The sequence below is a fragment of the Chaetodon trifascialis genome, chromosome 23 (assembly GCF_039877785.1).
Source record: "Chaetodon trifascialis isolate fChaTrf1 chromosome 23, fChaTrf1.hap1, whole genome shotgun sequence".
Classification (NCBI taxonomy): domain Eukaryota; kingdom Metazoa; phylum Chordata; class Actinopteri; order Chaetodontiformes; family Chaetodontidae; genus Chaetodon; species Chaetodon trifascialis.
The window spans coordinates 4789857-4816924 of NC_092078.1; the positions used below are offsets into that span (position 1 = coordinate 4789857).

The 27068-nt window shown below is 46.9% G+C and overlaps 2 protein-coding genes across 7 annotated transcripts; both read left to right on the forward strand.

The window, feature by feature from the left end:
* Positions 1–2234: 2234 nt before the first annotated feature.
* Positions 2235–3816, forward strand: nop10 (NOP10 ribonucleoprotein homolog (yeast)). The gene is made up of 2 exons (XM_070992694.1): positions 2235–2443; positions 3389–3816. Exons 1-2 carry the CDS (start codon positions 2390–2392, stop codon positions 3527–3529), a joined length of 195 nt encoding a protein of 64 aa, XP_070848795.1. The 5' UTR covers positions 2235–2389; the 3' UTR covers positions 3530–3816.
* A 954-nt stretch (positions 3817–4770) lies between these two features.
* Positions 4771–26959, forward strand: LOC139351050 (solute carrier family 12 member 6-like). 6 transcript variants are annotated; one of them, XM_070992695.1, is made up of 29 exons: positions 4796–4904; positions 7713–8538; positions 11792–11886; positions 12394–12522; positions 14134–14280; positions 14404–14458; positions 17270–17400; positions 17521–17762; positions 17845–17972; positions 18053–18238; positions 18376–18540; positions 18839–18937; positions 19202–19259; positions 19341–19515; positions 19727–19845; positions 19960–20058; positions 20172–20291; positions 20590–20694; positions 20832–21000; positions 21216–21411; positions 21506–21675; positions 21767–21898; positions 22071–22178; positions 22497–22553; positions 23054–23077; positions 23575–23649; positions 23789–24027; positions 24116–24249; positions 24832–26959. In XM_070992695.1, exons 2-29 carry the CDS (start codon positions 8325–8327, stop codon positions 24921–24923), a joined length of 3663 nt encoding a protein of 1220 aa, XP_070848796.1. In that variant the 5' UTR covers positions 4796–4904; positions 7713–8324; the 3' UTR covers positions 24924–26959. The 6 variants fall into 6 exon arrangements, with proteins under 6 accessions (XP_070848801.1, XP_070848796.1, XP_070848798.1 ...); XM_070992697.1 differs by lacking the exon at positions 23575–23649; XM_070992696.1 differs by lacking the exon at positions 22497–22553.
* The last annotated feature ends 109 nt before the right edge of the window (positions 26960–27068 follow it).

Sequence of the window (27068 nt, forward strand, 5' to 3'; positions counted from 1 at the left end):
AGTCAGATACAGTATCACAATCAGGATTTAGTTATGTTTAGAATTCAAGTATTAACTTATCTGCTGCATGTGACCTACAGGCCTGCTGCGCAGGACTGGTGGACGGGCACCACCTGTGGACAGCAGCAGCACCTGCGATGTTCCGCAGGCAGGAGGACCAAAGAATTGGGAGGTAAACATGGACTGCTGAAGGCCACAAACACAGGACTAAAACCAAGTGTGCAGTTTGCTGTCGAGATGACGGGGCTCATATTCATCCAGCAGTCTGGAGGACAGCAGGGTGTGTCTATGAGCTCTGGTAAAAGTGGCGTCAGCACAGGCTGCAGCGCGGCAAATGGAGATAAAGCCTGGACACCGACTGCACCGGGACTGTCCTGGGCTTGTATCTGGGGTTCGATGTGGCCCGTCAGGATCAGATGTTGCACAAACTGCTGGTTCGAGTCCCTTTGTGGCCGAGTCGGCGTGTCCGCTCTTTGATCAGAACTATCCATCACAAGGCCAACTGTCCAACCTGGCCGATGGCTACGTGGCTGGTCTGAAGGGACAGCATGAACAGGGACAGAATGAGAAAGTCCTGACTGAGCGCAATCAGGCTCTTCTCCTTCGTTTTGGATCAACTTGGCAGTCCTGGATTCATCTTTTACCTCTGCTGCTTGTAACTGTTCAAAGAAAGTGAGAACATAATGAAGGTCAGTGACATTTTGACCAATTCCAGCAGCAAATTTGAGCAGCATGTTGATTTAACACGCCTTCACTGGTCTGAGTATTTCACAATATGTTCCCACCTGCCATTGTGCTTTTCTGTCCAGCTGCCTACTGGTAAGGGCGTGAAGGGCAGAATGCTCCAAGGCAAGGAAACAAAGGCTTCCCTTTACCCGAGAGCATACTGAACATAACAGTCATATCTGAAAACGTGCAAACCTGGAGGACCAGCCGAACAACTGCAGGAACTGCTCCCATGTTTGTCACTTATCATAGACGAGTGTAGAATATACTTTAATGCACCTGCAGAGAAATGTGTCAAGGGCTCTGCAGTTCCAAATAATACAACAGTAAAACTACAGAAGACATTAAAATGCAATAGAAAATGCAAATAGATAAAGTGCTGCATGCAGCCATACATGTCTGCTGCATAAAGCCCAGGCCAGCCGCACCTTTAAACCGCTCAGGTTTAAAATGACAGCACGTCTCTTATATATGAGCTTTATATACATTGAACCACTGAAGAAACCATTGGTTAGATGTGATCACACGTGTAGGATATCATACATTTTACATTTGAAAGGCTGAGCAGCTGTTCAGATTTCATCCATGGATGAGGGCAGATCTGTTTTCATGACAGACGAGCACACTGACTCCATCGAATGATGAAAATTGTGTGCCGTTACCTCATTTGTTATCATTATCCATGGAATTCAATCTGTATGCTCACACTAACATATAACAGTACATAAAAGCATATAGTAAACTGCCATGAAACGACAGCTTTGTAATCAGGCTCATATTGTGCTGGATCTGCTATATTTCTTGACAGTGGGTAATACACGCTGTATAGGTTGGTCAAGTAAATCTCACAGGGCCTACCTGTCTTGCTGGAGAGGTTTAGTCTTCAACTGCAACTTAAATCAGTTTGCATTTGCTGTAAGTTTTAAAAATAAACTTGATTCAGGTTGATTTGTGTTCTTCCAACTCAAAGTTCTGTACACACAAACATTCTAACCTTCATAAACCCTCATACATTAAAATATAAGACTACTCCTGTATTATATACAGCATTTATATAATATAGTATATAGTGCACTGGTTTGCAGCTGCATCATGAAGAGACCAACATTTCCTTCTCCTACATGTGCTCAGTGTTTTTTTTTAATTGATTATACACACAAATTATGCCAGAAATGATTTTAAATATTTTATTTTATTCTTTATGAAGCAGCAGAAAATGCTCAGTTGGTAGAACTGAGATGGAGAGGAGCCAGTAAGCCTAATCAATGTTTTATTTCATCCATTTTTTACTGTTTTCTTAAGCAGGCGAAATTAAAAAATAACACATTTCATCATATTTTATTGATATTAACATCATATATTGGTATTTTATGTTAAAAACCTCATTACATACTTCAGAGACGTATCAACTTTTTATCAGATATTATTAAATGCAAGTCGGAACTTTGCAGCGGTTGTTACGTTAAGAAACCCCATTTCCCAGGATGCTGTGCGCCCTGATATGTAAACCGGATATCCGCCCTACTTTCTGAGCGACGAGAAACTTCACCACACGTGGAGGCTTTAGGAAAAATAGCGTGTAACTCGCAACCCTTGAGTTTTTTTGTCGAAATTGAGACATTTTTTGTTGTTTTTTGACGCTTTGAAACAAGTTTTCGTCGACATGTTTCTGCAGTTTTACCTGAATGAGAACGGGGACAGAGTCTACACCCTGAAGGTAACGATAGTGTTGTGTTTACGTTATCCATAGCTAACATTCTTCCTCTGATTACACCTATTTATTTATTAAAATTGCTAAATTTTAGTGCAGTGTATGTTATGGTTTATTTGAAGCAATGAAACTAACTCTTTAAGCTCTAACTCAACGTTGATACACGTTATTTGTAAACTAGCTTGTGGCTAATTCCTTACACCAAACGTGTAGTTTAAATAAGACCTTTATCAGCCATTCAAAGCTCCAGTCACCAGTTCTGTTTAGTCTCTCTCAGATGGCAGAAAGCGTTAACGTCGGATTAAATAAGCTCAGGCAGTCTGATAACAGAGGCTGCGTCTTGTGTTTAAAGATGTGATCACTCCAGTTTAAAATATTTTGCTTGCTTGCACATCCTGAATAATGGAATAGCCATCAAAAGTTACCAGAATCCAAGTTTGTCCTCACAAAAAAAGGATGCAACTCGCAGAATCTGTAAAACTGATTTCACTGTTATTGCCTTCATGTAGAACCACTTGGTCCTGTCAATATGTTGCTATTTCTGATTTGTCCTCCGCTCTGTAATCATGACTTCTACCACACCAGGGTGTCTTGCAGGGTTTTAGACCTGAGGCAAACCACGTCAGCTGAAAAGATATTTGCTAACACCACAAGAACTTAGTGTGATTTTATGAAATTAATCTTTGAGGTTGCCACGTATTTAATGTGTGTTGCTATTGTTAAGCCTCTCGATGCGTCAGGACGTCAGTACACTAAACTACAGGCCACAAAGAGGTTGTCCAGTTGGTTGCAGAACAATTTCTGCAGTCACTTCTGACAGCGTTTGCATGGGTGTGAAACTTAGCATGTGTTGGAGATATTATCTAAAAATGCCTTTTATCATATTAAAATCTCCCAGCACTGAAATCAACTGAGCTGTGTGGCTTTCTTTTTCCTTCTTCATCACCACAGAAGGTTGGTCCTGATGAGCAGCCCACCAGCTCGGCCCACCCGGCCCGCTTCTCCCCAGACGACAAGTTCTCCCGACACCGGGTGACGGTGAAGAAACGCTTCGGCCTTCTGCTCACCCAGCAGCCCAGACCTGTTCTGTGAAAGCGTGGTGGAGGAAGAGGCGAGAGATGGAGGGATGATGGTGAAGATGGGACTGTGAAGCAGAAAGTAAAACACACATGCAGGTTCCCCGCTTACGAAAGTACAGTGAGGACCCAAAGCTCATGGATCACATTTAGGGGACTGTTCATGCACTGGACATCAGCTGTTGGTCTTCTTTTTATCTACCGTAATTTCCTGACATTCATGGTTTTTCATTTAAAGTTAATTTTCTAACTGTGTTTTCATGCTGAATAAATGTTTAGTTAATAAATGTTTGGTTGATGGCCTGTAGTTGGTTGTCTCTGTGTATAAAATCCAGATGGGAAGCTTAAAACCTTAAAAAAATGAGTGGAGAATCAGAGCTCAGTGAATTGTTTGTGTTTGACAGCAGCATGAATTAAATACTGTGGCCTTCACTGTCACCAGATTGCAACCCAAATTAACACCTATGGGAGATTTTCCAGCAGTGCTCTCCTCCACTGTCACTGAAGTCTAAATTAATTTATGATAAAAGGGGGAAACTGGTGTTACATTTAGAAAATCATCAGATTTTCTGATGACTGTTGATTCAATTGAATGATATGAAATGACTCATAAGTCATGAGGAAGTTTTTTTTAAAACATGTGACTTGTTGATCCTCCTGCTTTACCACAAAATGACTGTTTTCCTGAGTGACACAGTCAATACACATCCAAAGGTCAAACTAAATATTTTTTTCATATTAAGAATCAATGCCACAAAAGTCTGCAAGAAGAAACAGTATCTCAGAACAAGCAATACTGTAAATACACATTCTGTACACATTTATATTCTGTGGATGTCACAGTAATGAAAGAAGTACTCAGTACCAATACAGCAATGAAAAGATACTCCATACAAGTAAAAGTACAAAAGTATTATAAGAAAAATATGACTAAACTATTAAAAATCAAAGTACTGCTTTGCTGAAAATTAGATAGTAAGTAGGTAGATAAATGTAGTAGAGCACAAAACTCAATCTGAAATGGAGTAAAACTATAATAAAGATTTTAATGGAAATGCTCAAGTTAAGTACAAATATGTCAAAATTGTACTCGAGTGCAGTTTTTTTTTAAACGTAATAGATTTTAAGAAGGTAGCACTGAAAAGCTGGCGTGGTCTTTAAAGACTACAGTTCCCAGTCAGCGTTGTCAACTTTTTCACCATTACGCATGCGTAAACCGTTGAACCGACGGCAAGGGAAATAGGACCTACCAGGCTCAGTCGCATGTTTTTTGTTGGGTCGCTTGGACAAAATAAAGTGCCGAGGGAAACTGGGAGAGGAGCCAAATCTTTCCAGATGTAACGGAAAACAGCCATATGGTGGAAGCATTCTTCAAAGGAAACTTGAGCCAGGTATGCGCTTTATGTGACTAATACGCAGGGCGTGAGGTTTTCAGTGCGCATTCGTCGCTGTCAGTGAAATAGCTGGAGGTTCCGCGGAGTTAATCAGCGGCATGGCTAACCTCTGGCTAATGCTAGCTTCGGCTAGCCGCGCCGAGCGCATCGAAACGGCAGCGACCACCTCACCCGATACAACCTCCGTGTACCTGTAGCCACCCAACTGATGGCTCAGGGCTTGATACGCCGCCCTTCATCATGTGATGATTAATTCAAACGGAAACCACAACTTTGTCAATAACAGGCTAATGACTCCGCCGGTTTATCCCAAACTGCGCGCCTTTCTGATTTTAGCCGGTTTCAAAATGCGTTTAATTGAGCCCCGAAACCGCAGCTTCAGACAGATGCCGCATTCCTTTTGTCACGGAAAACGCTGTCTGAGGTTTGGTCGAAACGACATCCGCTCATAAATTTATTACAACGCCAGCTCTGTCTGTGTATTAATATCGGGAGGTGTTTACTGACCGGTTCAAGCCAGAATTATTATGGCTAGCTTAATTGGCTTAGATGGCATCATAGCGGCGGTTAGCAAGCGAGCATCACCGTCAGCTGAGCTCTCCTTAAGTTGCCGGTTGCCCCTAATTAAACGATATTTGTCCTAATTGATTAAGGCGTGTTTGGCTACATGCTTCTGCCTGTATCGTATTGATTACAGCTGCATTCACGTGTGCCCCCATGGTCATCAGCAGCACGTTACTTCCTTATTTTGAATTAATACTTCGTTATTAATGGTGATTGCAGCATTGTTTTGGCTGTGAATCCTGATGCTTTGATGCGGTAGTTTAAATTACAGGATCTGGTTCTTCCCCTCTGATAGCTGACGATAAAACGCTGTGAACTCAGTGTTAAATGAGCCATTTATTGATGATTAAATTCAGATAAAACTTCAGACAATCATTACACCTTCATCAATAAAACAGCCTTTAGGAAATGTGACAGGTAGTGCTTGATCACCTTGTGACAGGTGATATCTCCTGCATATCACTGATATTGATTTTTACATCAGCTAAGGACAGTGGGGTGTTTATTAAAGAGATCTGGGGAAGCAAACCCTTAAGAATCAAAGAAACACATCACACCGTGCTGGTTTCAGCTCTGCAGCTGCTCCAAAGACAACAGTTAGTAATACAGCATGACGTCTGTAACGGAGCACAAAAACTCTCCTCTGGGATGCAAAAAGAGCCGCCTAAAAAAGCAAAAAAATCAGAGCCGGGCTGCCAGAAGGGAGAACAAAGTGTTCTGCGCCGCGTTATGCTCTGATATCTCTGCTTGGACTGAAAGTGGACAGGAAGTGGAAACCTAAGTTTTATAGTAACCAAATCTGCTGAAATAGCACATAAGTGGCAGGATGAAGGGAGCAAATGTCTGCAGTCAAGAAAAGGAAACACCCTCGTCTCAGTATCACAGAGACTGAGCTGCGATCCCTGCGCCGGTTTATTGATAGCGTGCTATGTTTAACTGCACCAGGATGTATTACTACATTTGTATATGAGCAGTGTGGCTTTAGATCTGAGCTGATTGCATCTTCTCCTCGGGTTGGTACTTGGTTTCCTTGTTCATTGCAAAGAAATCCCGTCAAACTGTCTAAGAGATTCCTAATTGGCTGTAATTGTGAATGTGTTTGTCTAGACTAATAACCTCTCTGGGGTGTTTCCCAAGCCTTTTACACAATGCATGCTGGGATAGGCCTCGGCTCCCCCGCTGAGTCGGGCCAGACGTGGCCTGAACTTTGTGAAGACAATAAGGGAGAGGCTGCCCTTGCTGAATGTGGAGGACGAGTGAGCTGTCTGTCCCCTGTCCATCTGTGAGCGTGGACAGACAGGGCGTGCGAGGGGGGGCGGCGTTGTAAAGCGGAGAACTGTGCCGTGTCTCTGCATGCACAGTGGGAGAAAACAGCCAGCAGCTACTGGCACAACCGGTTGGAACCGCTCTCCTTTTAATAATTAAATTATGAAGTGAGGTAAAACAACGATTCGCCTGCATCCACCTGCCGTGTCACTTTTGTCTCCAGGATAACGGGAGCGGATTGCGTGGTTGACTTTGCACCTGCAGCGTGGTTCATACTGGTTATTGTTTTACACCTCCTTCATTTTCATGTTGTTGAAGGATAACGCCCCTGTCTGAATGTCCCTGGAGTTAGTTCAGCTCGGTTAGTTCACTGTAAAAAGATACGCACTTAACGGGACGTTGAAGAATGAATGTTTGGGCAGAAAAGTGAGTGAAATCTAAGGTGTAATCAGAGGAGTCGCTTTTAGGTGACCTCTCTACTGAGCAGAAAGGCGTGTTGGAGCCTGCATTTGTTGATTTTAGGCAAAGCTTTGAGCCATAAACTGGAGTTACAGAGCTCCTTTTTCACTTCTCTACTGTGCATGCATTTTTTTATAGCACTCCAGAGCAAGCATTGTAAAACCGCGTTAAACTGATTACCTTTACATATAACCACATTACGTAAATGCTTGTTGATAGCCACGACCGTGCGACCAGAAGATCTCATGAGACGTGGTGAAATTGTGAAATGTAGACTGCATGCGGTCCATACAATTATACGGAGATTAGTGCTGCATTTCCTAATTTTAACTTCACCGTGCATGTAGCGTGCTTACATTTTAATACTGTGTTGTAATGCTGTAAACGTGTAAGCCAGTTATTTGCTGTCTAACTAACTTCATCTTCATTTTTTCTCCCTCTCTCTCGTTTCTCTCCCATCCTCTTCCTCACTCCCCGCCGTGATCGCGACCACTGATGGATGGGCGCTACGAGCAGACAGACGTTGTTATCTCCGAGTGCAGTCAAGACAAATTTTGGTCGTGTTTACTTGAGAAACGGCAGAGAGGAAAACGAGTTTGACACGTTATGTGACTGCTGTCCTGAGCCATAGTCCGTATTGAGACGTATAGTAGGCGGAAAAGATTTCACTGCCGTTTGATGGGAAGAAGGGAAAAGATTTAGCTTGACAGACACATCTCAGCTGTTTGTGTACTCATCATCTCTGATAGCTGCTTGAAAGTGCTGCTCTCCATATTCACATATTTATCTTAAAGGATCTGTATTTCTGTGTATGCATCACTTATAAATCCACTGTATTTCAGACTGAGTCAGACAGATTATTGACACCGGTCGGCACTCAGAGGCCTGCGGTCGATCTTCTTTCACATGCCCGGCGGCGGACGTCCACTTTGCTTCGATGGAGAAGTGCAGCAGCAAAAGAACAGATTGTAGAGGCCGCTGTCACCTCAGCGTCAGCTAGCCTAGCCTAGCTCAGCTCAGGTCAGCACAGCCCCGTTAGCTAGTCCTTGACCGCCGCCCGACCCCATCCTTATCTCCCTGCATCCCACGCAACGCCCCTCCCCTTCTACTTCTTCCAAGCGAGTTGCCATGGCATCAGTGCGCTTCACGGTGACGCCCACCAAGGCGGAGGACCTCCCGGGGCTGTCCGACACGTCGCCCGACATCAGCTCCCGCTCCGGCGCCCGCGTGCGCTTCGGCTCCAGGGAGAGCGTCAATCGAAGTGACCCGCTCAGCGAGGCGTCGGGGGGCGTGACGACGGGAGGAGGGGCCGACACGCCGGAGCACAGCAGCGTGGACCAAGGTGACGAGCACACACATCCACGTAATGTGTTATGATGTTAAGGTGTACTTTAACAAGAGGTAACATGTTGGAAATATGCTCCATTCAGCGCGTTCGTGCTTTGTGAAGCGACTGGAAAAGCAGATCACACACCCAGTCTGCATACCAACCTGTCACTCTGATCCCGCCACTCGGGTGCAGACAGTGAATCCACAGCTTAACGTGTTTGAGACTTGTCAGCCCGTCACGTCACGCCTTCCTGAGCAGCAGACAGGCTGCGTTTTGAGCGACAAGTCGCCGTTCGCTTTCCCACTCCTCTCAGAAAAAGAGAAGTGCTATTTTTAGACCTGTCCTCACGCACGTCTCACCTTTAACAGTGCGTTTGTAAATGCGTTTTATGGCCGTCTGGGCCGTAAAGCTCTCCATTTGTTGTCTTAGTCAGAGTTTTACTCTTTTGGGGGGGTTTAACAGCAAGAGGAGCAACAGCTCAGCTGAGTGCAGACGGAGAGAACAATGAGAGGAGTGTCGTAAGCCTGTTGTGATCATGATGGAGGTTTCACTTCCCCCGCTGCTGTCATCAGCCCGCCCACAGGGTGCATGCAGCCATTCAGGTCTTTACTTCATGAGAGCTGACAGCAGCAACCTTTTCACGTGGACTAACAGGTACAGATGTACAGCCAGTAGGTCCAGTTTGACGTGACGCGGGAATCCAGGTGATCAATGGGAGGAAAGCTGGAAATAGTTTCCTTCTGACTGTGCCGTTGTCGTGCCTTAATTCACTCTCTGGAAGCGCTCGAGAATAGCTGCGCTGATTCACAGGATCAACAAGGGGGGTATAACCGTGGAGAGATGTAACTGCATTAGCCACGCTGATCCACTCAAGTGCTTGCATAGTAGCGAGGATGCCCCACGTTGTTTAATAAGCCTCCATAAATAGAAATGGAGCCGCTTAATCCGATTGAGTTTGATCGGGCTGTGTGATACTGCGGCTGTTTATGCAGAGGCACGACCGCACAGCCGTCGTCTCGGCTAAAATAGAAGAACGGCCCGCCGACAACAGAAATGCTGCTGTTGAAGTGAATGAGTCAAGATCCCAAAAGGCGTTGAGGAGGAAAAAGGAGGGCGGAAAAGTGGAGGGTTATTTTCAGAGAGGTCGAATGCTCTGTGATCCGTTACGTTTTGGACACCAATAAAGTTAGCTACTGAATTTGATGTGCTTACAGCTTATAGTCCACACACACACCTGGTTCCAGTAGCTTTCTGCTTCACTGGTTGCTCACACACACATAAAACGGCCTTGTGCTCAGCTGTGCTAATCTCAGGTGGGGGGGCTTCTCTCAGGGAGCACAAACACAAACAGACAGCTGGGCTCCCCCGAGTTAAAGCTGAGGTGTTTACAGAGGACAGGACGCTCTTTTCCTCTGCAGTAAGTTGACTGTGGGTAGTGTCCTGCGTATTTTCAAGGCCTGTGCTGCGACCAAAGCTCTGCTTCAAGTCGTCAGATTTAGCTCAGAGGCCGGTGCGTCAGCTCCCAGCCTGCACGGCGTGGTGGGGAAGCTGGTGCGACCAGGCCGCCGTCCGGTCAGACCGGCTGAGCGCAGTTACTAACTGCTGACATCCTTAAAATGCTGTCGTCATCTGTCTGATTCCTGACCGTCCTGATCAGCAGAGTAGGCCTTGAACATAGCAGGGGGAGATCCCATGTTTATCTGCTTGTTTACATGCAGCGATGTGTATCTGTGTTTACCCAAAACACCTTTGTTTTTTGGTCTTTAATATGCAAAGAGCTCTGTTATTGTTACAGTAAGCATTAGAGCATGTGTTGACGAAGGACAGACAGTAAACATGTCGTCAGACCAGCCAATCAGAAAGTTTTGAGGAACAAATTAGCAAAGGTAGCTTGTGAGTTAATCTTCTCCCACCGCGGCAGCTTCAGCCTCTGAATATTAACACGCACGCTGCTTTCTCTGGTGTGGACTCAGTTTCACACTCGCTATCTTTGGCCAAACGAAGGACTGCGCACAGGACGGGAAGCTGCCACCCACAAGCCGAATGCTGTTATTTATTTATTTTCATCTTTACGTGGCTGTTCGCTCTCTCAGCGCGTAACCGGCCGCCGTTCGCTGCTGAGATCCTGAAAGTTGGCCGATGCAGTTTGGGATTCACCAGCTTTCCCAGAGGCTTGAAAAGCAGAAGAAGAAGCACGCTTGTCCCCCGTCACATCAGATTATAGAGCAGTTCAGCCCATGTTTTTACAGGCTGGCACTCTGCATTTGTCTGCTGCATCCACACATGATTGCATGAGGTTAATTTTCATGTTTAATAGCTTTAGAAGAGAGCACTGCAGCATATATACAAATATTCTTTTAACGAAACGAGCCGTGCTTCGTGTGGGTCCAGTCCTGCCGTGTTAGAAGTGTCCTTGCGCCGAGCGCGACGCCGCATGTGGCCCTTTGCTGCCGTTGGCGTGAGGGCGGCGGAGCAGGAGGGAAGCGATGTTGCTGACTCAGGAGCTGCTGATGCAGTGCTCTGTGCTGACTGAAGCGGAACTGAACTGGCGACACGGTGGCCGTGACATCAAACTGTGTGTGTGTGTGTGTGTGTGTGTGTGTGTGTGTGTGTGTGTGTGTGTGTGTGTGTGTGTGTGTGTGTGTGTGTGTGTGTGTGTGCGCGAGTGAGGCTTGACGCCGCCAAAACTTGGTGACTTAAACAGTCGGGTGCCCGTATGAGCTTTGAGTTGCGTTATTTCTCATGTCAGCATTTTAGCACTTCTTGATTTTCCACCTTGCTCTACTGTTTCCTCCCTCACCTTGCTTTTCCCTCGCGCTGCATCCACGCCGTCTTGTCTCGCCCTTTTTCTGCTCCCCTTTTCTGTTCCTTTGTGTTCGCCCGGCTAACTTTAACAAAGTAGGTTCTCTGTTAAACGGGCGACACAGTCAGTGCGTTCGCAGGAGGGAATGCCAGACTGTCAGCGGACAGGCGAGGCAGCGTGAGGGGAGGCTGTCCGCGGGTGGTGTTGCTCTCCGATAGATAAGATGGTAAAAATAAAAATGCTAAAATGTGTTGCCAGATAGACTTTGGCGGGCGTTGGTGTGCCCGGGCTGCGGCCCAAGTGGAGTCTGTGTGTGGGGAACAATGAGGCTCAGGCTCACTGAGCAGGACGGATGGCTTCAGGGTTCATTCCCGCCGGCCGAACGGGAAAACCTGGGAGGCAGATCTTTAAAGACGATTTCCTGCTTTCGCTTTCATTAATTACCTCTTCCTCTGTGTCTAGGTGATGGAAACTCCAAAATCTCCAGCGTGTACATCAACAACACTCACGGGGTGGATGACGATGACTTCTACGACAGAAACTTGGCGTTATTTGAGGTTCGAAACTCAAAGTCGTTTTCCGAAACTGTTGTTCGTTAGAGAGATGTTCCATCAGAGGTGGAAATCACTCAGCTTGTCTTGTGTTGTACTGCGCCTGGCTAAAAACAGAACCTCCAAATGGTGTCTGCTCAACCAGAGCCAGAAATAAACCAGCGTTTGGCTGGTGGGTGCAGATCACTTCAGTTTTTTATAGATTTTTAAGTTCGCTCATTCAAAATGCCTCTTTCTGCCTTCATGTTCCTCCTCTTTTATGTCTCATCTTCTGTCCTCTGTGCTTCTCATCCCCTTTTTCTTCCATCTCTGCTCCTCTTCGCTCCACTTCCTCTCCCTTCTTTATGCCTCCTTGTCATTTCTATGCCCTGTCCCTGCTCTTTCTCTTCTTTCCTCTTATTACCCTCCCTCCATATCCCCCGGCTATCTCATTCCTCCGCTTTCCTTCGTCTACTGTCCGCCTCCATTCTTTATCTCTTTCCACCCCAATTCTCCCCTCTTTTCGTACCGCAGGAGGAGATGGACACTCGGCCGAAGGTGTCGTCTCTGCTCAGCCGCCTGGCCAACTACACCAACCTGACGCAGGGGGCGAAGGAGCACGAGGAGGCCGAGAGCATCGGCGAGAAGAAGAAAGCCAGCAAGGTGCGCCGGACTGTCTTTTTAGAAAGTGATGAAGGGGGTTTGGTGGTAAAAAGAAGCAGCACATAACACACAGATGGCCCCCCCACAGCGTCTGTTACATAAGAGTCTGATCCAACTCCAAAGAGCTCACAGTGATCCGTCCTGGTGAAGTTAAATACTTCTCTAGAAGCCTCGTGCCGCCTGCACAAAGCTAAAGCGTGCCTCTGTGTGGCTTCTGTACGGTTACCAGTGAGCGTGTTTTTCTAAAGGAATAAAAGGGATGAAAGAAACGAGCACCTTCATTCATCAGCTAACTGTCATAGACATATTTTATCTGCCGCTGTCGTCCTCTTGACTCAGCGTCTGGAAGTGAACGTACAGTCGAATGTGACCCTGATCTGCCCTGATAAGGAGCCAGCTGGCCTAGATAAGACAGTCTGTTGCGGCGGTTCAGAGTAATTCACCGTCTCCTCCCCGCTCTGAGTGCACGTTTGCAGGATCGGACGCGTTTTCCAGCAGACGGCCGGGAAACCAAAACATTTTTAATCTTCCCCTCTGGCCACGCGGTGTAAGCGTTAGCATGAGCGTGGCGCCTCAGGGTGGTGAAGTGCAGGGATTCCCATCCGAGGTGCATCCGCAGTGCCGGGGGGGGGGGGGTGGAGCAGCTCGTCTAAACTGAAAAAATATATATTTAAACAGACATTTTCACATTGTTCTGTTTAGGAAATGGCCTCACGCCCTGAAGCACCTGTAACACCACAGATAATCTCTATAAACAGATATGAATGCGTCATCTGGAGGCAAGGGACAAGAACGTGGCTTTGTTCTGTTCTGTTATTGACCAATCACGTTCAAGCAGGCTTTGGTTGCATGCTAGCAGTCAGCCTGGAGAGTCAGAGGCGTAACGCTTTGCCTGAGATAAAAGATCAAAACCTGATGATGATGATGATGACGATGATGATTTAGCTTTTTACTGTCCTTTTTTTAAAAATCCGTCTGCATTCATAAGCACATATCTGTCTGTAGAGATTAGCCAAAATGTCTCTCAAGTTGCTAACTGGACTGCAAGCGTTGACTGCTGCATGGAAGGAAAGTCCTGGTCCAGGTAGCTGAAACACTGGCCTTTGTCCCCAGAGGCTAAGTCCTTGTCTGAGCTCAGTGGACAGTGAGAGTAGAATTAAGCTGCAGGCAAGCAGTCTGCAGAAGCTAACAGATGATTTATAAGGAGCTGATGTGATTAGCCACAGGTGATTTATAAACAGTGTTAAAATGGTTATCAAAGAACTGCTGTAAAGCGTAGCTAAAAGTCATTTATGACTACATTTAAGATGAGTAATTGGTTGGAATAATCAGGAGGTTAGTTTGCTTAAAGTAATTGAAACAATTAGCTTAATGGATAAAAGGTTGCTACAGATAATTAAGTGGAATTTAACAGTTTTTGAAATACAGTCGGCAGTATTGAAAGCTGTTTCACTCATACAGATTTCTCTGTAAATTAATTCAGTTTAAAGTCGGTGCAGATTGATGTGTTGGGTGGTGTTGAGTGGTGGTGGTGGTGGTGTGGGTGTGGACAGCGCTGCTGTCAGTCGTCCGCTGATCGCTGGTTGACTCTTTGCTCCATCTGCCCTCCAGTCGCCACAGATGGGCACGTTCATGGGCGTCTACCTGCCCTGCCTCCAGAACATCTTCGGCGTCATCCTCTTCCTGCGGTTGACCTGGGTGGTGGGAAGTGCTGGGATCCTGCAGGGCCTCTGCATCGTCTTCATATGCTGCTGCTGTGTGAGTGTTTGATTGTTCGGCTCCGTTAGAGACGAAATTCAGACCCTAAACTGACTAAAATCTGTCTGTCTGTCTGTCTGTCTGTCTGTCTGTCTGTCTGTCTGTCTCTCTGTCTCTCTGCAGACCATGTTGACGGCGATATCCATGAGTGCTATCGCCACTAACGGAGTTGTACCAGGTATTCCTCCACCTTTCACTCGTTTCCTTTTATTCTTTCCACACAGGTGGATTAAATATGAATAATCTGAAAAGTAATCTTACACAGCACAGCTGGAGTAGAGACACTCTCAGTGTAATATCTTGGGAGTGATTGATGATGAGCAAAGGATTAGAGAGCTAACTGATAATTAACGGTTTATTATCAACCTGTCCAGCAGGTTCAGGCTTTCTTTGCTTCATGTCTTCATGAATTAATATTTTGTCATTTTCTTTTCTGGTCGCTGATCATACTGAGCAAAAGATTTTGTGGTGGCTTTTTTCATGATTTTTAATTTGATCAAATAATCCAGACAAGATGGATTAGTGGATGGTTGAGGTGGTTTTGATCTATTAGAATTGTAAATTTTGGAACCAGATGGATAAATCAGTGATAAATCTGAATTTGAGGTCATTTAGATGAAGCGTTGTTCTTTATCTTCAACTTTAAATGAAAAAATCCCGTAGTTACAGGAGTTAACTGCTCAGAGGAGAGTACAGCTGAGATGAAAACGCTCTGAAAATCCAATGAGGGGACGTTTAATAGATCAAATAGAGTCAGCAGAGGGCGATGTGTGTGTTTGGTTACTGCACTGAAATAAATAGCTGACAAATGACAAGGCGTCATCACACTGATGTAAAGCCGATCCTGATTAATCGAAGTTCTGCCCAAAGGAAATGTGACGTTCGTACAGGTGTGCAAAGTGTAGGTGAACATGCAGCAGCATTTTGTTGGAGTTTCTGGTGCCTGTCCACACGTCCCGCTCAAATGCTATCTGTGTTTATGGACCCTAGTTTCCCATGTTTGTTCGTCCATGTGACTAATGGGCGCCACAGTTTTTAAAATCGGTGCAGTACTGAGCGAGACGCCAGCAGCCGTGCGTGTCGAGTGTAATCTCTCAGTGAGCATCCACTGAAAGTGTCCCCACGAGAGCGTCCCCACGTAGATGGACCTGTTTGTCAAAGAGTGAAACCCTTTTTGTTGAACCAGAAACGGCCACCGTATCGCTCCAGCAGAGCCACCAGACTCCATTCACAGAAACGCTAATTTTAGTTAGGATTCAAACTCGACACAAATGAAATAAAACTCACCGAAACCTTCTGGTTTTGTCTTTCCGCTGTTCCAACGATCGACTCTGGTTTGGTGGAAATGAACCCTTAATTCGCAGAGTTAGACGTGAGAGTGAAACGGCGTGCAGAGCACATTTTGACTCTGGTGCAGATGTGAAGTGAGCGGTTCGGTGCTTGATTTCGGAGCACGCCAGAGTCCGCTAACTGCGCCTTCTGCCGCAGCTTTAGATGCTTTAGTCGCTCCAGATGTCGCTCTGTAGCACGTCCATGTGACTTTTCCAGGTTGTTCTCCCGTGCTTTGTCCTGCTTGTCCTCCAGCTGCGGCAGCTCTGATAAAATCCATGTTTTTCTAATGAGTGTCATTTCTGTTTGTCCTGTCTCCCCCTCTGTCTACCTCTCCCTGTCTGTCTGTACACGCATTTTAAAATAAAACCCCGGATTATCTATCCGCCATTGACTTTACCTTTCACTGGAACGCCTCTTGACGAATATCCCAAATGTCAAAGTAGTGTGGCTTTTCCACCGGCATGTGACATTTCGGTAGCTGAGCGTAGAGCGAGAAACCCTCGGTAACATAGAGAGTTAATCTAACACGTCTTGTTTGGCATCATTTCACTCCATGCTGTCTCTTTCTCACCGAGCAGCTTCCAGCTCTCGTGCTCTCTCACCATCTCACCTCAGATGGTAGAGGATGCTGTCTGGATGTAGTTAACGTAAAGGAGTGATCAGAAGTGTTTGGCTTCCTGAATACAGCTCGGAACAGTTTCCTTCACCCGATCAGTGACGTGTAGAAAGCTTCCCAGAGCAGTTTTAAGCATGTTTAAACCTGCAACATCACATTCATGCGGCCATTTTTCTGCATAATTAACCTTAATTTTGTCCTTTTTGTCTAATGCACACGCAGCTTTTTGTTAAACGGGTTGCATTTTGGAAACCAAACACTGATTTGTAGTGAATTCGTAGTTTCTTTACTGTGTGATTCCCTCATGTGCTCTGTTTTAAAAACGGGTTCAAACCGTATCGGCAAAGAAAGTTCACTGTTTGTTTGAAGCTCACTTGGAGTACGAGCCGTGTGCACATTTCGGGCTGTTGCAGGGCAGCTTGCAGTTAATGAAAATGTCAATTCGGTCTAAAAATCGGCTTTTTTGTTGATACCTTACTGACTTTTTTGATATACTTAAGACAAAAGAAGCCAAAGCTCTTAAATGTTAAAAGTCGCCGAAACACAAGCAGCTGCTGCAGAGCTTTGCCCAAATAAAACAGCTCGAGAACTGCAGCATCCGAGCCCTGAAGACGGCCCAGGCTGTCCCCGGGATGCAGTACTTGTACTTCGAGTGAGGCGGGAAACAGTAGCGAGTCGCTTGCGGATACTGCCTCTGTCTTCTTGCTCCAGTGTGTCGTGTAGAACAATATGCTTATTCCTTCAAGCATAGGATGACTTCTCTCATCACCTGTCCTCTTTTCTCTCTCTTTACCTCCTAACATGTTACTAACATCCACCCCCCCCTTTTTGTGTCCCATGTCCTCTTGTTGTCCATCATCTGTCTCTTCCTCCGTCCTTTACGATCTGTCCTTAATTTTCCCCCTTTGTCATTCTTCACTTTACCCTCCTTCCTTCTCCATTTCCACCTCTTCCCCTGATACACAACCCGCCCCGCTCTCTCTCTCTCTCTCTCTCTCTCTCTCTCTCTCTTCCTCCTCCTTCCCTCTCCTCCCCCTCCAGCGGGAGGCGCCTACTTCATGATCAGTCGCTCTCTGGGTCCGGAGTTTGGGGGGGCGGTGGGCCTGTGTTTCTACTTGGGCACCACCTTCGCTGGAGCCATGTACATCCTGGGAGCCATCGAGATCCTTCTGGTGGGTTAATCTTCGCCTCTTTCTCCAGGATTTCATCAACAGTTACATAGAAATCAAACCAAAATCTTTCCATCGTCTCTGTCGCGTTTTGTCTCACGTCTCCCCCCCCCCACCCTCCAGATGTACATCGCACCTAAGGCGGCTATTTTTGAGTCGAAGCAGCCCGAAGGCGAGGGGGCGGCCATGTTGAACAACATGCGGGTCTACGGCTCGATCTGCCTCCTCCTCATGTCCTTGCTGGTCTTCGTGGGCGTGAAGTACGTCAACAAGCTGGCCTCCATTTTTTTGGCGTGCGTCATCGTCTCCATCATCTCCATCTACATCGGAGCGCTCGTCTCCGCCTTCAAGCCGCCGAATTTCCCGTGAGTGCCGGTCAAGCGTTTCCAATCCCGATCCTTTTAACCATGGCGCTTTCCACTGACCAATGGGCTTTTCCCTCCGCAGCGTGTGCATGCTGGGAAACAGGACCATCAGCGGCCACGAAATTGACGACAATGAGTGCGCCAAAACCGTCCTGCTGCAGATCAAAGAGCCGGCGGAGAGCGCCGACGCCAACCTCACCATTGTTTACGGTAGGAGTGCGCTCTGCCGCCATTGGCCTTCTCGTGTCTGCCCGCTCGCTTTTCTTGACAAACCGCATTCCTCCCGTCAGAGAACATCACCGTGGGCCCGACCTTTGACCCCAGCCTTGCCCCTGCTCTGGTGGAGAAGACCACGTATCTTTGGAAGCAGTTCTGCGAGGGCCCCGAACTCAACGCCTCCTGCGACAAATACTTCACATCCAACAATTTCTCCCAGATTCAAGGGATTCCCGGCCTGGCCAGCGGGATCATTTCAGGTAGAGCGTGTGTTTGTGATTTTTGTCTGCCTCAGCAGCAGACCCTCGCTCAGCGGCGGGTAAATTTTAACATACCCGACCTGTTTTCAAGCTGTTTTCACTCACTCACGAGCGCTCGTTGGATCTCCTCCTCACAGAGAACCTGTGGAGCGCCTACCTCAGCAAAGGGGACGTGGTGGAGAAAGGCTCCCTGAACTCCTCTCTCGCTGCACATCCGGCGTCCACTCATCAGCCTTACGTGTTCGCCGACATCACCACCTCCTTCACGCTGCTGGTGGGCATCTTCTTCCCCTCTGTCACAGGTACGCACTTATTTCTGGCTCCGACTCAGAAATAGGAACACATAAGAAATGTAAACATAACAGGAGTGCGGTGATATTGATTCACTCGTGTTGGAGCTGTGGCTGCTGGATCCGCTGCATCAGCTCACCGTGTTCTTCTTTTTGCTCTGTACAAAGACATGAAACTCTGCGCAATTCGGTTTGATTTCACTTCAAAACAGGTGGATTCTTCTACAAGATTTGAAGAATATTGTCGCGTCTAAGCACCGTAAATAACAAATAACAACAACAATCTGAACGGTTTTCTTCTTCTCCTCAGGAATCATGGCTGGTTCCAACCGGTCGGGAGATCTGAAAGACGCCCAGCGCTCCATCCCAATCGGAACCATTCTCGCCATCCTCACCACCTCCATCGTCTGTATCCTTCCGCGATTTGTTCGCGATCCGGTTTCCAGCCACTCGAATTCAGCTCAAAGGACCGTTCAGACATTTTTGTCCCACGTCAGTTTACGATCTCAGCGCAGAGTTAAAAAAAACCATCTGCCAAACAAAGTGTTGGGGAGCTAATTTCATTTTTTTGGTCTCATCATTTTTATGATTTTAGCTCAATTGTTTGCTCTTTTTTTTTTTGATCTGACTGCTGGGCTGCTATGTGTTGTTTTCCTGAGTGCCGTCCATCCAGACCTGAGCAGCGTTGTTCTGTTCGGCGCCTGCATCGACGGGGTGGTCCTCAGAGACAAGTCAGTACCTCTGCTCGTGTATCTGACTCTTTTGTCCGCTGCTTTGAAAGCTCTGAGTGTTGGTATTGTTGCCTCCTGCAGGTTTGGAGACTCTGTGAAAGGGAATCTGGTGGTGGGGACTCTGGCTTGGCCCTCCCCCTGGGTCATCGTGATCGGCTCCTTCTTCTCAACATGTGGCGCAGGCCTCCAGTCGCTGACCGGCGCCCCCCGGCTGCTGCAGGCCATCGCCAAGGACAACATCATCCCCTTCCTGCGGGTTAGAGCTGCAAACATTCGTTCACCGGGACTCAAACTGACAAAATAACTTACAAACGATCCACAGCTGGAACGTAACTGCCTGAAACATTAGACATCACACACACAGTTTAAGTTCTGTATATATTTTTACCCTCCTCTGTGTGTGTGTGTGTGTGTGTGTGTGTGTGTGTGTGTGTGTGTGTGTGTGTGTGTGTGTGTGTTCCTGCCAGGTGTTCGGTCATGGGAAGGATAATGGGGAGCCCACCTGGGCCCTGCTGCTGACGGCGCTGATAGCCGAGCTCGGGATCCTCATCGCCTCTCTGGACCTGGTGGCCCCCATCCTCACAATGTGAGACATGGTAGCCCGCGTGTGTGTGTCTTTCTGTGTGTGTGTGTGTGTGTGTGTGTGTGTGTGTGTGTGTGTGTTTAGGGCGTATCTCACTGTTGGAATTTGTGTCTTTAGGTTCTTCCTGATGTGTTATCTGTTTGTGAACCTGGCCTGTGCCCTGCAGACCCTCCTGAGGACGCCCAACTGGAGGCCGCGCTTCTCCTACTACCACTGGTACTACCACACACACACACACACACACACACACACACACACACACACACACACACACACACACACACACACACACACGTATAAACCCTGATCTGTGCCTCTGGTGTGTCCAGGACCTTGTCATTTTTGGGGATGACTATCTGCCTGGCGCTCATGTTCATATCCTCTTGGTACTACGCAATCGTTGCCATGGTGATCGCCGGCATGATCTACAAGTACATTGAGTACCACGGGTATGTTGCCATGGAGATGTATTCCCCCCCGCATGCTGTACATGTACAGCATGGTCAAGAGTGATGTGTGTAAAAGTGTGTGTTTAGTGTTTTTGCAAGCATCTGCGTCTATTTTTGGTGTGAGTCATCTGTGTTTTGTGTGTGTGTGTGTGTGTGTGTGTGTGTGTGTGTGTGTGTGTGTGTGTGTGTGTGTGTGTGTGTGTGTGTGTGTGTTAGGGAGGCCACACTGTGCACAGTATATATCTTTATTATATATCTTTATATAGTCCATGTTTCCATGTATGTGTGTGTGTATCAGAGCAGAGAAGGAGTGGGGGGATGGGATCCGCGGTCTCTCGCTCAGCGCTGCCCGCTATGCCCTCCTCAGGTTGGAGGAGGGACCACCACACACCAAAAACTGGAGGTACGGAGCTGAAGCCTGCTTCTGCCGCCATCATGACTGCACCGCCGTCATAAACCTCAGACACATGCCATTCAGTAGTTACAACTACAGATTTACACAGTATATTCATGTGATTCTTCTCGCCCGCTCCTCTGCAGGCCCCAGGTGTTGGTCTTACTAAAGCTGGACGAGGACGCCCACGTCAAGTCTCCTCGCCTGCTGACGTTCGCCAGCCAGCTGAAGGCGGGAAAGGGCCTGACCATCGTTGGCACGGTCGTCTCGGGCAACTTCCTGCAAAGCTACGGCGAGGCCCTCGCCGCCGAGCAGGTGGGAGCTTCTGTCTTGGCAGCGTTTTTGTGCAAACGGATGAGTTTGTGTTTCGTGTGGAGGCTCCAGGTTTAGTTACCTTCAGATGGCAGGAAGTCAGTGATGACAGGACATGCTGTCAGGGTCAGTTCATGTGTGTTTGCCGTGTCTTGGCCCAGGCATTACTCATCGATTAGTCCTTCCATGAGCCCTCTGCCCTGTTTGTCCCATTTCAGACTCTGAAGCACCTGATGGACAAGGAGCGTGTGAAGGGCTTCTGTCAGTGTATCGTGGCTCAGAAGCCGCGTGAAGGTATCAGCCACATGATCCAGTCGAGCGGCCTCGGAGGAATGAAACCCAACACGGTGGTGATGGGCTGGCCTCACGCCTGGAGGCAAAGCGAGGACCCCCAGGCCTGGAAGACCTTCATCAGTGAGTCAAAGTACTATGAAGAGAGCGGAAATGTTTTCTTTCCCACATAAGCTCAGAGTTTGCAGGCTAACGGCGCCCCCTCTCTTCCTTCCAGACACAGTGCGGGTGACCACGGCGGCCCACCTGGCCCTGCTGGTGCCCAAAAACATCTCCCTGTTCCCCAGCAACAGTGAGCCATGCACAGAGGGCTACATCGACGTCTGGTGGATCGTCCATGACGGCGGGATGCTCATGCTGCTGCCCTTCCTGCTGCGCCAACACAAGGCACGAGCAGGCTTTTTCCCGCCTTTCAGCCCATTTTTTAATATCTCTCCCTCATGCTAACTGCTTCGCCTGAATATGCTCTGCTGCTCAGGTGTGGCGCAAGTGTGGGATGCGAATCTTCACGGTGGCCCAGATGGAGGATAATTCCATCCAGATGAAGAAGGATCTGGCAACCTTCCTCTATCACCTACGCATCGAGGCCGAGGTGGAAGTAGTGGAGATGGTACGCTGCTAGCTAGCGTTAGCTACCTGACAGGCAGACGACCAAAATATAAAGCACTCCAGTTAATCGATGTATCTTCTGGTCGCAGCGTTCATTCACGCTGACATCCACTTTAGCTGTTAATCTCCTTCATGCTCGTCTTTGTGTTCTTGTCTCTCTCGTCTCCTCTCAGCACGACAGCGATATCAGCGCATACACCTACGAAAGGACCCTGATGATGGAGCAGAGGTCTCAGATGCTCAGACAGATGCGACTCTCTAAATCGGACCGGGAGAGAGAGGTGAGCTCAGGTCGTGTTTGAAGGCGGGGCGTAGGGTTGCATGTAGACCGTCAAAGACCTGAAATCACTTTTAAGTTTCCACTCCATGTTTAATATTCCTAGTGGTGGATTAAAAGTGGTATTAAAGCAACAATATGTAACTATTTTACCTTCGTTTCAAAGGCCTGTTGGGACTCGAAGTCGCAAAAATATTGCATAACGTTGCTTTAAGCGATCCGCCTGCTGTAGTTGGGTCATCATTAACATCAGCTGTGTACAAAGTCAGCTGTGATATTACCCGTCTGATCTGCTTATGACTGTCATGCATCATTTTATCAGGGAAATCCTGGTAGCAGCAGCAGTAGGCCACAGACAGGTGGAGCTACAAGGTCTCAGGTGAGGTCAGTGGTTATGGCCGGCTGTGAGTTCATCAGTTTGATTTTAAACTGTGGACGATGTTGTCGAGACCGCTTTAAAGATAGCTGTGGAAAGTTCTGTGTGTGCATCTGTTGGTTAAAAGAAAAGCTTTGTTATTGTAAAAGTGTGTAAAAAGTGGTTTACTATTTTATGCAAATGGTCCTGTTGTCTCAGATGTATGTACAAAAACAATGTGCTAAAAGTTCCTGAAAATCAGAGGAAAAGAAATCATCAAACTCTTGTTTTGGAGAAATGAGCAAGATGGTCTGGAATCAGAAGTATGAGCAAACTGGAGATGATCTGTCTTTAAAGATCCTTCAGACATGAAACCAGAGTGAAATTGGCCATTAACACTCAGAATTTAGCTTCTGAAAGTCGCATCCAGGTGCATTACGCTCAGGTGGAACCTGAGAAGACATGAACCTCGCTCGGCTTTGTTGTTGAATCCATGTCTTCTCCTCTCCCACCGGTCTCCTCAGCGGGTACGCTGGAGTTTTGATGATGTAAGTTTACTGCGTGCACAGTAGTAAAGCATCAGCTGTCTGATGTAGAGCAGCGTAGACATAGCGACCGTAGATCAGCGAGTTCCTCCTGAATCCTTCAGAAAAGGACAGAAAATGTGGTCAGACTGCATCACAGCACCGATAAATGAATGAGAATCTTTGGGTCACTAGAAAGGTCAATCTGACCTTTGACCTTTCTGGTGGAAAGGTCGAGCTAAAGGATCATTAAGCTCAGATCTGACACTCACTCACTCTGTTCTTTATCTGAAGGATTCAATTTAGAGTTCGTCTAGTAATCAAGTTAATCCATGCTGATCTGGGTCAAATGTGCTGCTTTTTAATCATGAAACCGGCTTTTCTGTTGCCATTTGACTCGGGTCCTCTCAGGAAGTTAACCACTAATGGCGTCATGTCCCTCTAGTTCACCTCCAGTGCTTCTGCTAGCGTAGACGCAGCCTGTGTTTGTATTAGCTCAGGTGACCTTGTGTTGTCTGTAGGTGTATCTTTCCCCCAGGTACAGGAGTACCGGAGTCCACACTTCCAACACCTCCAAAGGGAACAGAGACAGACAGGTACAGAGGGACAGGAGGGACAGGAGGAAGGAGTCGGGGAAGGGAGAGCAGTGATGTAGAAGAGGGAGGCCTGGAAATACGGTAGAAAACAGGGTGAGATGAGAAAGAACATGTTTCCTGTGCTTTTGTATCAAACCAGGCCCAGCTGGTGAAAGACCGCAACTCCATGCTGCGGCTGACGAGCATCGGCTCCGACGATGACGACGACACCGACGGCGGAGAGCGAGACAGGGCGGTGAGCAGCGGCGGCGGCGGCAGCTCGGAGCACCACAGACGAGTTCAGATGACCTGGACCAAAGAGAAGACGTCGCAGTACAGAGCCACGCACTCCGGCTGCTCCACGCCCGAAGGCTTCAGAGACATGCTCAGCATCAGGCCGTGAGCGGAAACAGCACTCACCTGAGGGAGGGCGGGGTCCTCTCTGATTGGTGATCCTTTTAATTAAATGCGTCTCGTTTTCCCCCAGGGACCACTCCAACGTCAGGCGGATGCACACCGCCGTCAAGCTCAACGAGGTCATCGTCAACAAGTCCCACGACGCCCGGCTCGTCCTGCTCAACATGCCGGGACCCCCCAGGAACACGGAGGGAGACGAGAACTGTATCCTTCACTCTGAGTTTCACTTTTTCACTGGTTCCACTGAATTCTGCCAGCATGCGTCAGCAGAAGCGCTCGTCTGATGCTCGAATAGCTTTAGAAACATGAGGTCACAGCAGCGCAAGGACAGAGAGAAGTACGGATAAACTCAAAGAAAACACGTGTATGACATCAAATTAAGAGTAGAATAGAGTAAAATAGAGTACAGAGCGATTAGACTCAAAACAGAAAATTACATTTTAAGCTTTGACTAGTCGACGAGTTTAAGAGGAAAAAAAAAGTAAAAAATGAGCACAGTTTAATCTGCTGTATTATGAATATTGTCCAAAAATATTGCAGTTAAGAGCCATTTTAAACTCTTAATCATGTTCAATGCTGCTGAAATCTGTGGCACTTCACTTCCACGTGTCCTGGAGCACTTCACTGTCCTCAACAGACACCATTTACAAAAACAGTAATTTTACCATCATAAAACACGCTTCATTCAAGCTCTCATTCTGCAACAAAACAGCAGCTAACAGACGAGACGATCACATATAGGGATGATACGTTTGCATACAGAATCCTCCTGAACGTGCCGTCCAGACATGGAGTTCCTCGAGGTTCTGACTGAAGGACTGGAGCGCGTCCTGTTGGTCAGAGGTGGAGGAAGCGAAGTCATCACCATCTACTCCTGATGGGGCAAACGCAGCGTTAAAGACGCAACTGATCATGCAGAAGTGAAGGGAGACGACGGCGGCTGCGGGTGGGGGGACGAGCTCTGGGGGGCACGGGCCCCAAAACGAGAGACTATCATTGGCTGCAGCGTCAGTCGTCATGCCCAACACCCCCCCCCTTCAGCCCCCTTCCTTTCATCTTTACGCTCTCCTGTCATGACGAGGGTTTCCATTCCACCTTCCTCATGTCAAGCTACAGAAACGCCAACACGATTCCACGAATAAGCAAAAAAACAACAAAAAAAAGAGTGATCACCTGTGTGTGCGCGTGTGTGTGTGTTTGTGTGAAAGTCATCCACCTGAAGGAGTTTGTTGGAGAAAGGGACCAGTGTTGTGTGTTTGGGCGGTGGACCAGCGAATGAGAGCAGAGATCCCACGCAGAGCAGGAGAGGCTGTGAGCAGTCCCACTGACGAGACTCAGGGTTGCTTTTTGTACAGAATGTATTCTGGAAGCAGGTGTGAGTGTCTGAGAGGCGGCTGAATGTCTGCGTCCAGTGCTTTTATTGTTGTCGTTTGTCCTTGAAGACGCAGTTACATTTATTCCAATACTCCATGAAAACTGGGAAAGTAACAGAGGAAGTGAGTTTTGGTTCCTGCGCTGAGATGAAAGGAAAAAAAAGAGGCTTTCTTTTAATTGCATATCAATATTGGTTTCCTTTCGGACCTCAGAATTTGTTTCATCCTCAGTGAAGTTCAATGCGACACCGAATTATTTGCGAATTCTCGCGTGTTCGTCCGAACGTGCTGCTGTTTCTCAGAATCTGCTCTTCGGTACGGAGGCCCATTTGTGCCAGGCAAAGTAAAAAAAAAAAGCTAAATGAAAAGTTGGCGGTGATCAAAATAAAAATGCTCAAACGTTTTACTCGCTGCTGCTGCTTTTAATTCTGCCTGATCTCATCATTTTGACACTAATTTTATTTCCAAAGTTAAAATTATGGCATAAAAAGTGAGTGAGTGATTAGTAGATCAGATATCTAAAATTTGACCTGCTAAGTCAAACTTAATATTAGATTAAGTTGTTTTTAACTTACTAAGGCAAATTTAAATGATAAAAAGTCAAAATTATGAGTGAAACATGAGATACAAAGTCACGTTTTTTAAGAAAAAGTATGGAATATTAAGTATGACTTTATTTTAAGCCATCATATTTTTGTCTTAGTAAAATGGGCTTCCATACAACACAAATGATTTACGACGACCCACTGACACATATCTGCTAACCAGTGAAACACCAGTGGGAATTACTCGAGAAGAGAGATCTTCTCTGAGTTGTCATGTTAGTGTGTCAGAGCAGACGATGGCGGCGTAGATGAAACATATGTTTGACTGGAACGAGTGGAGGAATTTGGAAATCAGTATTGTTGACACACTGGACCGTCGTGGAGAGGACCACTGCACTGCATGCTGTCAAAACGTCACTTTGAATGAAATCTGTGTGTGTGTGTGTGTGCGAGAAATGTATGAATGGCACACTATATGGTGTTTCCCATTCCTTCAAATGAGAATATTGGCTGCGCTGTGTAGTGTGAGCTTACACCCTAAAACTCTCCACCTCACCTCACACCTAAACTAAACCTGACGACACCCTGCTGTGTGTGTGTGTGTGTGTGTGTGTGTGTGTGTGTGTGTGTGTGTGTGTGTGTGTGTGTGTGTGTGTGTGTGTGTGTGTGTGTGTGTGTGTGTGTGTGTGTGTGTGTGTGTGTGTGTGTGTGAGTGAGAGAGAGAGTTTGTTGCTTATGTGCGGAGCTGTAAACTAGAGGTGTTTGATTCCACTCTAATGCTTTGGTTCTTTTTTTTTCTTTTTTTTTTTTACAGTGTTATTGTGCAGGGATTCTTTTATGTTCGTTATTTCCTAAACATTGTTTTCTTGCTTGTTCATAAAGACAAAAAAGATTCCAAGTTTTATCTTTTTTTAATTACATTAATATAAAAAGGAATTCTAAAAAAAACTTTGCTTGGAAAAAATATGGGAATAAATAAAGCAATTTTGAAGGAAAAGTTACAATACCCGTGGTCCCTTTTGTTTTATGTCATGATAATGACAAAGTGTGCCTGAAATTGGGACTGTAAGTATACCCCCCAGAAAATGTGTGTGTCTCAGAACAT